The sequence below is a fragment of the Pinus tabuliformis genome, chromosome X, assembly GCF_031772625.1.
Source record: "Pinus tabuliformis cultivar Carrire ecotype Pingquan chromosome X, CPIR1, whole genome shotgun sequence".
Taxonomy (NCBI): domain Eukaryota; kingdom Viridiplantae; phylum Streptophyta; class Pinopsida; order Pinales; family Pinaceae; genus Pinus; species Pinus tabuliformis.
Genome location: NC_142308.1, coordinates 159199055 through 159215616, shown reverse-complemented (window position 1 = coordinate 159215616; position 16562 = coordinate 159199055). Strand labels below are relative to the sequence as shown.

Here is a 16562-nt window from a genome sequence, read left to right as displayed (position 1 = left end):
ATCACCAAAATTGAATGTTAATAGTCACATATTTTGTAATGTGTATTTGTGAAAATCAAACATTTCATTTAATGTTAACATATTGTCCCAATTAGGTGACAACATGTTATTAATAATTGGCAATTTGATTATCACAGACTTTTGTGTTATACCATTTTGTATGTTAAAGCGTGTCGTACTCACAAATAATAAAATGGATTCATATTCTATTGTATTGTCTAATGCCATAAAATGTTACATTTTTGATTAAATATATTGATAATTTAGATATTACAATGAACATATATTCATCAACTGGTGTATTTGTTTAAACTATACAACACATTAGTGCAATGATTGTATTCAAAATAACTATATGTATATATATATATATATATTTCGTCATGATTAATTGACATTTTGTTAAAAAAAGACAATAAGTTGCATTTGTAAAAAAGAAAGCAAAAAACATTTTTTTCCAATAATTTTTGTTCATTGAAACAAATTTACTTTTGTAGATGATGATTAACATTCCATCTGGATAAGCCAAAAACTATATCTCTATATATAGAAAAGAGACATGGAATGACATTTTCCATTCAAAACCAAGATCGTATAGTCCTTAACAAAGTAAAATATAATGTCTTAGGTAAGTAGAGTTCAAGAAACTATCTATAGGGGATCTCATAAATACAATTTCAACATTTTGCACTCTCAAACAGAGGCTTAAAGAAAAACACAATGTAAATATGCATGAAAAATTGAGTGGTAAAACCTTTACAACATTAAGGCAAGATGAATGAATATTTCTAATTAGCAATTTTGGGAATTTTCCTATTTCTTTGGCAAGCGAGTTAGCTTCCTAGTTCCTTTACCTAAAAACATGATCAAAGGAAATGTGAATTGTTGAGTTTTACATGTTGGAAGAGAGGTTGTAGAGTGTAATTTTGTAGTGTGTAAACATCATCCATCCAATTTATAACAACCTGTTTATCTCCATAAATATGTAATTGTGTGATTGCCCTTTCCTTTGCAAGTTGAAGAAGCATAAGCGCCATGAGTGTTACAAAGTTGTTTGTAGCCAGCTAACCCGTTGAGAGAAATATTGTGTGACTTTGAGAGGAATATATTTCCTCCTCGAGATGGGTAGCCTTGGGTATCCCCATCAAAGAAAGCCCAAGGGAGATATTGTTTAATTTTAACTTTTGATCGGGAGTTTGTGGGGGATTTTATGTGATGGATGAGGAGTAGCTTCTATGACAACTAGGCTTTGAATGACCATGCATTGAAGATAGGGAGTTTGGTTGTCAAAAATGGCATGGTTCTGACCAAGCTAGATCCCCCCATATAATAGAGAATGGAAGGGCCTTGAATTTTTTGGTCTTTGAGTACTTAACCAAGATTTTAGCGCATCTTCGATTATATCTCCTTCTTAGACGAAGGAGCCTCCCGATAACTTTAGGATTTCTTTCCATACTTAATTTGAAAAGGCGTAGTGTAGGAGTAAGTGGGGGTTTGTCTCTTTTGTTGTGCAACAGAGGAAACGTTGGCATGGACCATTAAAGGATCTATTAAGTAATACGTCTCATGTTTGGGTTTTGTTGTGAAGTAGAAGCCACATGAACAATTTGGATTTTGGTTGACATTTTAACTTCCACAACTTCTTTCCCCACTATGGAGTAGGTTCTACTTGATAGTGCTTTGCAAATTGATGTACCCAATATTTAGGACATCCCCCATAGGGATTTGAGGACTATATTAGATGATCTGCCTGTTCAAGGGGGGTTACAAAGGAGTTTTGATATGCCCTAATATATGCATCTCGCAAGGGAGCCAACTCTTCTTCTAGCTCAAGGTATCCACTAGATAACCAAGTAAAAAGCTTCTTTATTGTCTCTTCAAATAACCTGTATAGAGGAGAAACGCTCTGATGCAGAACACTGCCAAACGCTGCCGAACCCTAGCCAGTCGCCGCTCCTGACCGCTTACACTGTAGCCGCCGCCGGACCTCTGCTGATAGCCTGCAATGGAAATGGCGGTAGGAGGGGAGAGCTCCGCCTCCCCTCCAAAGGACTCTTCAAGCTCTGACAAAATACAGCATGCACAGCCTCTGCACCCCTCTGGCGCAGTCCCTGACGCTGGGCAAGAAGGACATCGGATGAATGAAGAAAAGACACATACGGCCCCGACAGAAGAGGAAAATACAGACAAAGAGACGCACAACAAAGCTACGTCGTCACAGCCAAAGGCAACCTCGGCCACCTGTATCCCAAAGGCTGCAGAACGTATCAAGGTTGACCTGCCCAGCCACCGCATCAATGGTGAGATCCAATACATGCAAGATCATGCACTAATAGGAAAGTTTCTAGGTTTCTGGCCTACGGAAAAAGCCTTACAAGGTTGGATAGCATCAAAATGGAAGCCCAAAGGACAAGTTACTCTGCAACTAGGTCCAAAAGGCTTTTTCACAGCAATCTTTCACTGTGTGGAGGACAAAGTGCGGATATTCGAAGGAGGACCATACTTCTTCAACTCTTCAGGTCTCTATCTCACGGAATGGAAACCAAGATTTAGCCCGGATAAGGAAGATTTCAGCTGGGCTCCGGTCTGGATAAGGATGTACTCCCTCCCAGTGGAATACTGGAAAGAAGAAACGCTGGCTGATATAGGCAACAAACTTGGTACCTTCATCCGAGTCGCGGCTGAAACAAAAACCCGCAAATATACCTCGTATGCTAGGATCTGCGTCCAAATGCACCTGACCAAAGCTTTAGCTGATACGGTAAGTCTCTATCACGATGACTATGAATGGACACAACCTTTAGATTATGAGCATATTCCCTTCCGCTGTCGCAAGTGTCATGAGCATGGCCACCTCTTCCGAGATTGTCCATTAAATTTACAGTCCAAAGCAGCTACCGCTGTCTCTGACAAAGACTCCGAAGGTTTCATAAAAATTCCCAACCGCCGTAGGCATGCCAAAAAAAGTCAGCCAGTCATGGACAACGCCCTCAAAGCTGACTCCCAGAACAGATTCTCTGTTCTTGCTTCGCAAGTTACGCAAGACCAACCCAGTTCTGTACCCCCATTCAAGACCTCTTCGCCCTCTTCTTCCCTCAACCCCTCAGCCCCCTTGCAGTCCTCTGACCCTGCTCTTTCGAATCTCACTCCCAACCCTTCTCTGGAGAAAGGAAAATCGGTTTCAGGTCTTAGTCCCTTCTCCTTCTCCCAAGAGAAATCTATGCAGGATAATAAACAACAAGACTTTGACATGGAGACAGATGCTACTCTAGCTCTCAGTCTTCAGGAAGAAGCGGATGAGGAAGAACAGAGTGATACTATTGTCATGGAGGAAGATCAGGCGGATGTTAGTTTAGATGGTTTAGACATCTTCACACTTGAAACGGCATGCAAACAGAGAGAATACAACTCAATTCCCCCCTGGCAAATAGACAAGCTGGAAGGAGTCTTAACCAAGGTGCAGCACAATAAAAGCCTTGGCATACAAGGAGGCAGCCCATGGGACGGAAAAAAGGTGCTCAAAGAACCCAAGAAAAGAGGAAGAAAGACAGACCTTCAAAGAACCATAACAATAGGTGAAATACTTATGGAATCGGGGCGATTCCCTAAGTTGACAAAGTTCTATAAACCCAAACCTCAGTTTACATGAAGTTAATATCCTGGAATGTGAGAGGACTCAACAGCCCCTCAAAACATAGAATGATCAAAAACTTGATTCAACAAGAAAAACCAACCATAGTTTTTCTTCAAGAGACAAAAAGCAGCACTGAAGCTATTGAAAGAATTCGCGGCAAGGTCTGGGCAGGAAGCAGCTCTATCTCTGTAGACGCCTCTGGAGCCTCAGGCGGTTTGGCCATTCTGTGGAACCCGCAGATCATCTCATTATATGACTTCCATGCCACTCTCCATCTTATTCAAGCCTCCTTCCACCTCATAGGCACCGGAATCCATGGGCATCTCACAAATGTTTATTTTCCTCAGACAATACAGCAAAAATTAGAACTGCTGGAAACGATCTCTATCCTCAATGAAAATAGGCAATTCCCGCTTTGGATTGGTGGCGGCGACTTCAACATAATAACATCCATGGAAGAGAAGCAAGGAGGTAGAATCAGGCTCGACAGTGACAGTGATGGCCTCAGACAATTCATTCAAACCAATCAACTTATGGACATTCCAACCTCCAATGGAATCTTCACTTGGACTAACAAGCGTCGAGGTATTCATCATATTGCTTCCAGGCTTGATAGATTCCTTCTTTCTGATAATGCAATCCACCTGGGAGGGGATTTCAATGCCTCCATTATCCCCCAAGGCGGATCTGATCACTGGCCAATTTTGCTACAATGGTCCAGGCCAGGTAACTGCTGCAACAGACCTTTCAGATTCGAAGCATTCTGGTTCACAAATGCCAATTTTAAGGCAGTAGTCAGCGATGCATGGGCATCTTACATCCCGCCAGAGGGAGCCAAAATGTATCAATTCCAACAAAAATTGAAAAACTTGAAACACGTCCTCAAAGTTTGGAATCGCACAAATTTTGGTAACATCCAGGCAAAGCGCCAACAATTGGAACAGCAAATGCACATACTTCAACAAACTCTCATTCTTGAAGGCAGAACAGACGAACAAGCACAACAGGAACAGATACTCTGGAACCAAATTGAAGAGCGTCGGAAACAAGAGGAAATACTCTGGCGGCAAAAATCCAGAATCAACTGGCTAAAAGAGGGGGAGAAGAACACAAAATTCTTCCACAAAGCCACCATTCAAAGGCGAATGCACAATAATATTACCTTCATCAACAATCAACAAGGTGAAAGAATTGAGGAACATGAGGACATGGAAAAGGAATTCACAGGGTATTTTAAGGAAATTCTAACAGAACCCATTGATAACAGGGATGAAGCAATCAGAGCCATCACGCAGCATATTCCAAGCATCATAACTGCGGATCACAATAACAAACTACTCCAGCCCACGTCCTTGCAGGAAGTTGAAGAAGCCATGGCTCAACTCAAGGATGGAAAAGCTCCTGGGCCTGATGGCTTCACAGCCAATTTCTTCCATGAATTTTGGGAACTCATCAAAGTTGAGGTATGGGACCTCGTTGAAGAATCCAGAAGCATGCACTGGATCCTCCCGGCCCTCAATACCACCTTCATAGCTCTGGTACCCAAGGGAGAAGAACCCAACAGGCCGGAAAAATACAGACCAATCGCATTATGCAATGTAATCTACAAGCTAATCTCAAAGGTCATCGCAAACAGGCTCAAACCTCTCCTGCCCTTACTCATCTCTCCAGAACAAACAGGATATGTGGAAGGTCGGCAGATCATGGATGGAATCATATTATCAAATGAGGTAATACACTCATTAAAGATTCTCAAGAAACCAGGTATGATACTAAAACTCGACCTTTCTAAAGCTTTTGATAAGCTTAGTTGGAATTTTATTCACAAAATGCTTTTAGCCTTCGGCTTCAGTGCAACCTGGACCAGGTGGATTATGAACCTCATTACTTCTCTAAGCTTCTCTGTTCTTTTGAATGGTTCTCCCTCATCCCCCTTTCGACCCTCTCGCGGCATTAGGCAGGGGGATCCTCTTTCACCTTTTCTCTTTGTTCTAATGGCAGAAGGACTCAGCAGACTTCTCAAATCGGCCGTTGCCTCTCAAGAGCTTAAAGGTATTTCTATCCATGGTCTCAATCCTCTGTCTCATCAGCAGTTCGTTGATGACACCATGCTATTCGGACATCCCTCCTCGAGAGAAGCCTCTGTTTTCAAGTCTCTCCTCTCCCTTTACTCCGATGCCTCTGGCACTTCCATTAATGCCACGAAATCTCAGCTCTTCTTCTTTAACACCCCCCCCTCTACTCAAAGGAATATTGCCAGAATTCTGGGATTCACCATATCCCATTTGCCATCCAAATACCTTGGGGCTCCCCTCTCTGATTTAGCCATCAAACATGCTTCCTGGAGGTCTCTCCTTGATAAGCTTGAATCAAAGCTCTCATCTTGGACCTTCCGTGCTCTTAACATGGCAGGCAGACTAGTCCTGATCAAATCTGTCCTTCAAGCTATGCCGCTGTACCTCTTTTCCATCATGGCAGCTCCAAAATGGGTCCTTAAAGCCATTCGCAACCTCCAGCGCAACTTTTTCTGGGGCTCCACTGGACGGAATAGAAAATGGGCTCTTGTTAACTGGAAATAAGTTTGCAAAATCAAATCAGAAGGAGGACTAGGACTTTGGGATCCGCTTCAAAGTAACAACACAATGGGAGCTCGAATGTGGTGGAATTGGATCTCCAAACCTCATTCACCTTGGGCTCGCTTATGGCAAGCAAAATATGCCCTGGGATGTCAATGGAACGATCTCATCAGAATCATCTCTACATCCCAAGGATCACCCATCTGGAATACTGCAAAGACTCACAGCCACTTCATTCAAGAACACAGCTTCTGGGAAATCCACTCAGGCACGACAGCCAAGTTTTGGGAGGATTCGTGGCAGCAGCTCCCCAAACTTGCAAATCTATTCCAAAAGCCCCTCTGGCAATCTCATATGCAGCAAGAGAACCTTATTCAGGTTCACCAATTCTGGCAACAAACAGGGCATCATGGATACCAATTATGGAAACCAGCGAGCAGATGGCAGAGGGATTGGCAGGGCGAAACATATTCAGATATTGATCAGGAACTCACTCACCGAAGAATCCGTCACTCCAACCAGCAGGACAAGCTCAGATGGGGTCACACGCACAAAGGCACATTCACCACTAAAGAAGCACATCAACTGCGCTATTCAGACACCCAAGCGGATAAAGATCAAATATGGGCACGAGTTTGGTTACCAGGGCTATGGCCTAAGATCTCAACCTTCTTATGGCTGCTAAGTAAAAGGCGCATTCTCACATGGGACAATTTGATAAAAAGGGGATTCATTGGGCCTTCAAGATGCCCAAATTGTAATCTCAACTCTGAGACCATCAGCCATTTAATGGAGACATGTCCGTTAGCCAAGCAACTTTGGGAGAAAGTGGAGAAATGCAACAAGAGAACAGAACCCAGGGGAGAGGATGCAACGGAAAATATCAGGAACTGGGACAAGAACCCGTTCAAAAGCCAACTTCTCAATACTTTATGGGGTCTCATACCAGGCTTCTTGTACTGGATTCTCTGGAAAGAGCGCAACTCCAGAATCTTCAACAACACTTCCTAGACAATCGACGCTCTGTGGCTCATCTACAAAAGAAATATCCAGGAAACCTTAGCCATAAGAACCTGGTATGATACAGACATGCCAGAAGCGCAACAAGAGAGGGACATTTTGAAAGAATGGAATCTTGATCTTTCTGCCTTTGCAAAGGTCATCACCCGTCCCCCACGCAGCTCCACCTCCCCATCCTCCTGGTCCCCACCAGCTACCAATTCATTCAAGCTCAATTTCGATGGGGCAGCTAAAGGTAATCCTGGACCTGCCGGATTCAGAGGAATCTTCAGAAGCCATACAGGAGCACTACTGCACATTTATTATGGTTCAATAGGCAAAGACACTAACAATGTAGCCGAGCTGGAAGGCCTCTGGCAAGGGATCTGTCTAGCAGAACAAAAGCACTTCTTCCCTCTTGAGGTTGAGGGAGATTCTCTCATCCTAATAGCAGCAGCCAAGAAAATTCAGGCAGGGGCTACAGCAGTCAAGTTAGCAACTAGCTGGAGATTGCTAAGCAGATTGGAATCCCTGGAGGCAAAGCTTAAGAATCCCCAAAGTATAACCTTCCAGCATGTACGAAGAACAGCAAACCAGGTAGCCGACAGAATGGCTAACCAAGGTGTTTCTCAGCCATCACCATACTTCTCCGGCTCTTTGGACATGGTTGATGATGAACAACTTAAAAGGGACTGCATCTCTTTGGTGCAAAAGGACCTCTCCCTCCCGGATGCGGGTGGCTTCAGCGCGTAGCAGGTTAGTGGCTCGTCACATGGGCATGTGTCAGCCCGGACGAGCCACGCATTACAGGTCCGGTGATCATTTAAGATCGGCGGCGACAGTCCATCTGCGAGACTTAAGACGAGTCCTTTCGGCATTTACTGCTTTCCTTGGTAGCGGGAAAATGGAGTTACAAAGGCCTGGCACCTCTGTCATTCTCCCGCAGTTCTGCATAAGGTTTGGGCGCTCGGAGGTTGCGTTGGCTCACTCTCTGGTTCTGAGGGAGGTTACGAAGGGGTACTCCTGCTCTTTGGACAATTCGGGGATGCAGCGTGAGCGCCAAAGGATGATAAGCAGGCGCGGAAGCTCCAGAGGTCGTGCTTCGTCTCAGAGGCAAGCTCTTTCCCCCTCTTCCTCAATTGAGGTTTCATCCGACCGCAGTCGCTCCAGAGGACGCGCAGTTGGCCGAGGCAGAGCAACGGAACACCGAGAAATTATGGAATGTGGTCACTCTGCGCATCCCATGGTGAGATATCGAATTCCATGTACTCTGTCAAATTCAACTTTTATAGTTTCGGTTTCGGTGGAGCATTGTAGCAATCCTGGTGGTCAGGAAGAAGCTTTGCAGGCAAGCCCTCCTCGAAATCCTGGGTTGGTTCCCACAGTCGACATGCAAGTTCCTGCTATTGATATGCTGCGCCCCGTCAAAGACAGTTCCTCCCCAGACCCTCGGGCAGGCCCCAGCGAACCTACGCAGAGGAACACTCTTCCCGACCTGGACATCCCCAAGCATTTCAGATGCAAAGAGGAGGAAGATCCGCACACCACAGATGATGACTAACTCGACTTACAGTTCGCCACAAGTCTCTGAGAAAGGAAAATTTTCTCTGTTTGCTCTCACCGCTATCTTGTATGTGTCAGGACTCGGTCCTTATGTATTTCAGTCCTTATATGTTTCAGTGACGGATATCCATATATGTTTCAGTCCTTATGTTCGGCTATCCATGTATGTTCAGTGTAGGTCTTATGTACTGTCGATATGGTTCAGTGTCGGTCTTATGTAATTTTGGACATGATTATTCCTGAGCAATCTGTCAATCTCTCGACAGGAATCACAGGGCTACGGCTCTGTTGTAACACTGATGATGTAAATTTTGACTTTTTTGTAATATAATAGATTAGTCTGATTCAGAAAAAAAAAAAAAATAACCTGTATAGGAAGAATATGGTTATTTTGACACAGAACCTAGGGGAATTTCCCTATAAGAACTCGTGATCCATTTTTTATTTTCCACAATAACCATCAACAAATAAAAAGAAAAACTTGTAGAATGGATTTCCAAATGGTAGAACTATTTTTTGGTCGTTTTTCAACCCCTTTGATCCAATCCACCATTGAAATATGAGGAAAGTATGTGACCACATGCCTGATCTCTATATTAATCTCCACACACTTTTGGCAACAAGGGCTTTGGAGAACCGTAAAATATTTTTCAATCCCTAGTCCCCTTGGGATTTTAGGGTGGCTAACTTTCTACGAGAAGCTAGCACCATTGGTTTCTTGTATTCACATCTAGCCCATAGGAAATGAAAGTAGGGTTGTCAAATTTTCTCCAATATTCCTTTTGGTATCTAAGTAAGAGAAGGTCAATAAACTGGGATTGCCTCATGAATAGCTTTTAATAGTACTAGCCTTCCTGCTTGGGAGAACCATATGTTTCACTAGACTTCCAAATTTCACTAGAAGCTAGAGCTAATTATTCTTCCTACAATCAATTGGTTTAAGGATAAAGCCTAGGTATTCAAAACCTTGCCCTAAATCCTCCACCCAGAGAGAAAGAACTTGTAAGATGTATTACTTTTCCTATTTCAATATCCCCTAGGTGAACATGGAGGATAGGGATTTGTTTATGCACATTTCTATGGCTTTGCTAAATAATCTTAAGATAGCCCCTAGATGCTCAATATGCCTAAGGATTCCATCACAAAAGATCAAAATATCATCAACAAAAAGTAAACGTGAGATAACACATGTAGTGCTTATATCTATGCCCTTTAAATTTTCCCAAGACATAACATTCTTGATTAGTCTGCCGAGGCATTTTGCTGCTGAGAGGAAGAGTAAAGGGAAAATTAGACACCCCTGTTTCAATCCTCTCTTCCCATTGAAGACGTGTGTGGCTGAACCATTGATTAATAAGGAAAAAGTGGCAGAGTTGAGGACTTTACAGGTTACAAAAGAGTCGTAGAATCCTAGATGTTAAGGAGTAATTGAATGTACAACAAGTTGACCTAGTCAAAAGCTTTAGTGAGGTCAACCTTGTAAATGACTACCTCTTGATTCCTTGTACAAATAGAGTGCAAACCTTCCCATGCCAACTAGATAACTTCTTGAATATGCGTCCCTTGTAGGAACACAAATTATTCAGGTGAAATATGGTTGAATGGTATATATTTAAGTTGGCGAGCTATTATTTTTGCTGTGATTTTGTAGATGGAATAACACAGAGAAATTGACTTGAACTATTTAAAGGAGGAAGGGTTGTTGGATTTAAGAATGTGCACAATAAAGGTGGTATTGAAGGTTGCAACATGTGACTTGAGATTATTGAATACTCAACAAGTTTCAATAGGCTAAAGCCAATAAAATCAAAGAATCCCATTCCTTTGGGAAACCATATGGTCCTAGGATTTTGTCCTTCTGAAAACTTTGTAGAACCCCTTAAAGTTCCTCTAGTGTGACCTCAAACATAAGCTAGGAATTTCTATCTTTACTAATAAAACTGGGAAAAAGGGCGGCCACCTATTGAATGGTGTCAATGGCGGATCTTGAGCTCTCCTTGAATAGATTCCTCAAGTGAGAAACCCATTCCTATACTAAATAAACAAATGAGATGGCTAGAGAACCATTGGATCTATTTAGGGATTGGATTCTGTTTATGGATTTCCTATGATTGGCAAACTAGTGGAAGAATTTTGTATTTTTGTTCCCATCTTGGAGCCAAATTGCTCTACTTTTATACTCCATCCTTGTTCTTAATCAAGGAGAATATGCCTTCAACAATCCTCTAATGATTTATGTAGGTCCTTTTGCCTATCCATGAGAAAACCCATCCTCTCGTCTTTAAGACATTTTTGCAACTGGGATTCAATATCAACTAGGTCCTTGCTATCCCTTCACCTTACATTTACACGTTTCTGTTACCTCTAAATCGATTATGTTACCCGCCAAAAGTGAATGACCCCTAAGAGAATATTTTCTCCTATTCATCTCTTCCATTCAACAACCAACATCCCTTGAGATTCACTTTGTAGCTGATGTGCCATTTCTTGTCTTTTCCACTTGCATTAGTCATATGGTTCCTCGCCCATCTGTTAAGAGCATATGTTGGAAGTTGGGCTTCTGATGAAAATGTACTTAATTCATTTTGTAATAAGGTGCTTATGCTTGTTTGTATTTGTGCATTTTGGCATGGATTATGGGATACCTTGGAAGAAAGAAGGGTGTTGGTCATAGTCTTGTTTCCTCACCTTAATTGGGGGGTTAATTCTCAATCCTAGTCTAGTGAGACCTCCCTTAATGGCCCATGGATTTAGAAAGGGGCACTACTTGGGAAGCCACAATTGAGATGGCATAGCCTCATCTATCCTTCTTCCATACTTACCACTTTCCATCTTATTTTATGAGCCCCTATTCCATCTCCCTTCTTCTGGTCAACTGACCACTGGTTCATTGGGATTTAACATCCACACATCCTCATACCTTGGATAGGGCCTAGAAATGCACACTGGAAGGTCGATGGAGCTAAAAAAAAGAAAGAGCATATGATGGGCAAAAGAAAAACAAGAGAAAAATCAATATTTAAAAGATGGTCGAGACTTATAGTTAGTGTGTGGGCAAAAGCCACACATGAGCTATACCTCTACGAAATGGCCATCACTCGGTTCCTAGGCCAATGGTTCCCTATCTCATAGAAGATAAGGAACCCTTGCATGTCCCAACCCCTGGTGGGCGATGAACTGTCCCATCCTAAAGGGTTAATAATTGTTATACATCAGATGAAGAAAACTCTCATTCCTCGAGCTATGAGCAGTAATACAAGGAAAAGTCAAGAAAACGTAAAAGGCAATATAAAGGGGTGGAAAAACAAAGGCCAAGTAACTCATGCATCCACTATTTCTCCCTCCTCACATCTATACACCCAAGATGAGGTATTCCATCATATCTGGTCCCTTTGACCATGGAGTTATTTCCCCCTTCTGTTCCATCATTATTCACATGGCACCTATTGATTGAAGGGTGGACCAAGAACATGTCAGTTCCCTTTGGGAGTTGGGAACACCTAATAGGGTCATTTATTAACCACGTCTACATAGAGAGATAACACCATAACGTGAATAAGGCCCTAATTGTGGAAGAGAAGCCACATACGAAGTATTATTATGCCCATTTCTTTCAAGCTTGGTTCACTTAAATGCAACAATGATTAATGTACTTGATGATGAAAGTTGCGGCACTGGATGTTGTGTGTAATTGACAGGTTGTTCCATTTATAGGTATAGGCAACTTAACTAGGGTCCAAGTGCTTCAGACGAACATATTGACACCCATAAGTGATGTGTTGAGAGCCATGGGAGTTCAGATAATTGTAGAGCATCATTCATAACCATGGGAACCTTAAAAACCTACAGCATTCTTGTAGTTTCCCTATTATTCATGGGATGATGCACCTAGACCAGTTTGCTCCCAACCGACTTTGCAGTATATACATGGTGTGGTAGTTGATCCAGATCCCAAATGAGTTTTTTCTCATGCCTTGAGACATAGGAGAGATATAACCATCTTCAGTGCTTTCAGTGTTGGAGTAGAGATAGAGATTTTATCATTTGGAGATCCATGAGAGCCAATTTTGTGCCCCAAACCCATATTTAGGGTCCACAAGATGATTTGCACCGACATACAAGGGCCAACCCCTAGATATTAATTTTATAGGCATTCTATATTTGTCATGGCACCAAAAGGCCTCAAGATCAACATTCAAGAAGCCCACACGAGCATGACATCATCATTTCGAATAGAATTTGTGAAGATAAAATCAAATTTGCAAAAGCTACTAAGTCAACTTGTGACCTAGGCCATTACTTGCACATTATTTTATGATTAGAGGGGCTTGTAGGCTAAAACATGATAAGATAGAGCACATATATATTAGAGATCACTCATTTGATATCTCATCATCATCGCACTTGGAATTTCGGCCTCGTAAAGGAACTCACACTTGCTCATTTGTGGACTATATTGGATCTTGGATGCATTTTGATGTTTGGAGTTGATTTTTGGATATTCTTTGGATTAATGGATGGATTTCTTGCACATTGTCTTGTAAGTACTCTTTATATATATATCTATATATATATATATATATATATATTTTTTTTTTTTTCTATGTCTAATGTATGGAATGATTGGTTCTAGTTCATGCTAAAATTGTGCCCTAATTTTATTCAAGATTAATTGAATTCTATCTAGATAGATGTTGCGTGCATCACTCATACATGACATGTGATAATTATCATAGTGGTGAACTCCTAGTAGCTCTCCCATAAAACTCCATTATTTCATTGAGTGGCTAAATGTTTGAAATTTGTTGCTAGGGCATCAAATTTTAGCCTCCTTAGAAACAAGGCTAGCTAATCTAACACATCCTTGACTTCATATGCCCGAAGGACAAGGCACTAATCCAAATTGTTGGTGATCGATCAATCTCATATTTTTTCCATATTCTCTCTCTCTCTCTCTCCATATTTTGGTCTTTTCAAGGATAGAAAAGGAATCTAGGGCTTGGTGTGAATTTCTAGAGAGAGAGGATTTTGATGGTTAGAGAACGTAAACATCAAGTAGATAGGGTTTTCCACAAACCTATAAATTTGATGGGCATCCACTTCAATTTCACCCATAAATTCTCTTCCCCTAGGTGTTTGCCCTAAGAGGGAAACCCTATTTTTTCTTCCCTCAACTTAAGGACTTTCTTGAAGGTTTCATGAACCTTGGCTTACCTAATATCCATTGTAATAAACCTTTTCTCCTCATCTTCATCTTGAGTTACTACAACACTTTTCAAATCAATCAAACACTAGGTCTTGTGCCCTTATTTCTAGGATTCTTCATAGAAAGCTAATTGCTTCCTTGTGAAGCCTTGAATCAAAATTGTGTCTTTCTTGAAGGCCTCCTAGTGATATCATTTCATACATTAACCCTAGAATACTTGTTGTGATCTCTTTTCTACTTGGACTCCTGCCATCAGTGAAAGTCCGTAAAGAGCAGGGGGTTTTCGCTGTGGTGACAGTGGGCCACTACCCCATTATTGCTTATTGGTCTGGTTTATACTTTGTAGGGTTCCCCTCTTTAAGGGCTGCTACAATTTTTGGCAATATGTCCTAAATGAAATAATATGTTTGTGTTGTGTGATTTACCATATGTATCACTAAGATGCAACAAGTTTAATTTTGCAACCAACGTCAACTTTGCATATGGTTGGACACCATCAACCAAGATTCCACAATTCAACCATCACTAATTCAATTCATCCATCAATCGCTGGAATCATGTAGGTGAGTAGAGGATTCATTTAGGTACAGACGCAAGTCAACCGCCGATCACTCAATTGCTCAATATATTTTTTGTTCCTCGAATGCATGCAGGATGATTGTCTCTATGACCGAATCTCAAATTTGTTCAATAGTTTCTATATCATAAGAAACAAAAGAAGGATCATCTGACTTTTTTCCAAACCATACACCCTCAAGAATTAGTTTTGGAACTTCTAAATATTGTCATATAAAAAGAACAATAGTTACTAGAAATCAAATTCATGCTTAATGTATTTCATCAGTGAATTGTATTGTGTTGTCAAACATGCCCATCATATGGCCTAGGAAATTCACTCCTATCCCTCTCACGGTTTTTCGTATTATCAGAGTCTTTATTTCTGCTTCTGCGTAACACCCCATTCTTTAATTCCCCATTGATATTGTAGTTAATTTATGTTAATGATGTTTGTGTGGGCATGTAATGTAAATGGGTTTAAATCCTAGAATAATTGTAATTTTATATTTTTAATAATAAATGCCAAACAATTGATGAAGAGGTGGAGCCTTGACATAGACCATGAGGATCCATGAGAAAGGGAAGCTGACAAGTGGGTTATGGTAGAAAACCTAACCATCAAAATATATCTACCAATAAAGTATTTAGTTGAGACAAATATTTTAAAATATCATAGCTTGTTAATTTCCCCAAGAAAACAATCAATGGGGGAAGAGTTGGTACTTGAGCTACAACTCCCATAATTATGGAAGTAGTTAGGCCAATACCCAACTATCACATCTATGGGATGGGCATAGTACATCTAGAGACTTCTGGGGGTTTGACAAGAAGCTTATGATCTAACCACGAATGGGTAACTCTGACCCAAAATGGAATGAAGAGAAACCTGTGAAGATGGGGGCAAGCAATTAGAAGCAAGTAAGGAATCAAGAAGAAAGTGCATGCGTGTGGAATTAGAGATATAAAAACCCATGGAAAGAGAAATAAAGGCACAAAAGGGTTGAAAGACTACGATTCTGAATAAAAGGTGGCATAAAAGCTTCTGAGACACAACAACCTATGCAAAACTGTGATTTTGTAATGTCCCTTATTAATTTTTACTTGCTTATACTACCGAATTTCTTTCCCAAAAAAAATTTGAGGTGTTTCAGACAAACACTTTGCACAATTTATGTATTTAAATATTTGACATGAAGATAAAGAGAATTTTCTTTGCAATAAAAACAAGGGATCAATAAAGCCCACGGGGTGTAGAGTAGATGATGACAAGGTGTTCTGTTGTGGTGTAAAGGTCACTGCTTTGAAAATCCATGGGAAAATATCCAACCCTGCTAAGGGCTGGAGTGGCCTAGGATGAGTGCGATCCTTTGGTGATTTTGACGACTTAGATGTCCCTAGGTTGCAATTACTCAAGCCATAGGTTATGTGTTTCAGTCATACGAAGAATTGCATAACTTAGCAAATAAATAAAAAGCAAGGGACCAATAATCACAAATTTTCCCAATAATGATTTCACCGAAAAACCCAAGCCAATTTTATTATACTAATTCTGGAAAATTACATGCAAATTATTTTATTGAACTTGGTTGTTATAGTTGATTCCTCTTAGAATATAAAAAAAATCAACTTCTTCAGAAATTACTCTAGTAATTGAATAAATTGCTCCTCTTGCAATAATTTATATCCCCTTGCAATTCGACCCTCCTAGGGAATTAATTCGACCTTGCAAATCAATTCGGCCTCCTTAATTATTTAATCTCTACCATTAATGTTAATTAACTAATGCAATTAAAATTGGCCTCTTCTATCCAATTTGGTATATGAAGATAAAATTATGGGTTGTTGCAATAAACAAATCGTTGCTCCTTCTCCTTCGATCTGAAGCAAAATTGAGAGATTTGAAGTGATCCCTCCATGTCGACTGGTTAGGGTGTATCGTTGCAAAACCAAAAAAAATTGAATTCATGGTTTCCCTCTTTATCCTTAGAATTTATAAAATCTCTGACAATATTATTTCTAGCTGTTT

The 16562-nt window shown here is 40.9% G+C and overlaps 1 protein-coding gene across 1 annotated transcript; it reads left to right on the top strand.

The window, feature by feature from the left end:
- Positions 1 to 2011: 2011 nt before the first annotated feature.
- On the top strand, positions 2012 to 6213 carry LOC149138941 (uncharacterized). Its single transcript, XM_089450533.1, has 3 exons — positions 2012 to 3575; positions 3740 to 5097; positions 5383 to 6213. The coding sequence occupies exons 1-3, from the start codon at positions 2012 to 2014 to the stop codon at positions 6211 to 6213; spliced, it is 3753 nt and encodes a 1250-aa protein (XP_089306659.1).
- Positions 6214 to 16562: the final 10349 nt, after the last annotated feature.

Coding starts and splice junctions, on each gene's coding strand:
- LOC149138941 (XM_089450533.1), top strand. CDS start 2,012: ATGGCGGTAGGAGGGGAGAGCTCCGCCTCCCCTCCAAAGGACTCTTCA. Junction 3,576..3,739: donor TCAAAGAACCATAACAATAG/GTGAAATACTTA, acceptor AACCAACCATAG/TTTTTCTTCAAGAGACAAAA. Junction 5,098..5,382: donor GGGAACTCATCAAAGTTGAG/GTATGGGACCTC, acceptor CACTCATTAAAG/ATTCTCAAGAAACCAGGTAT.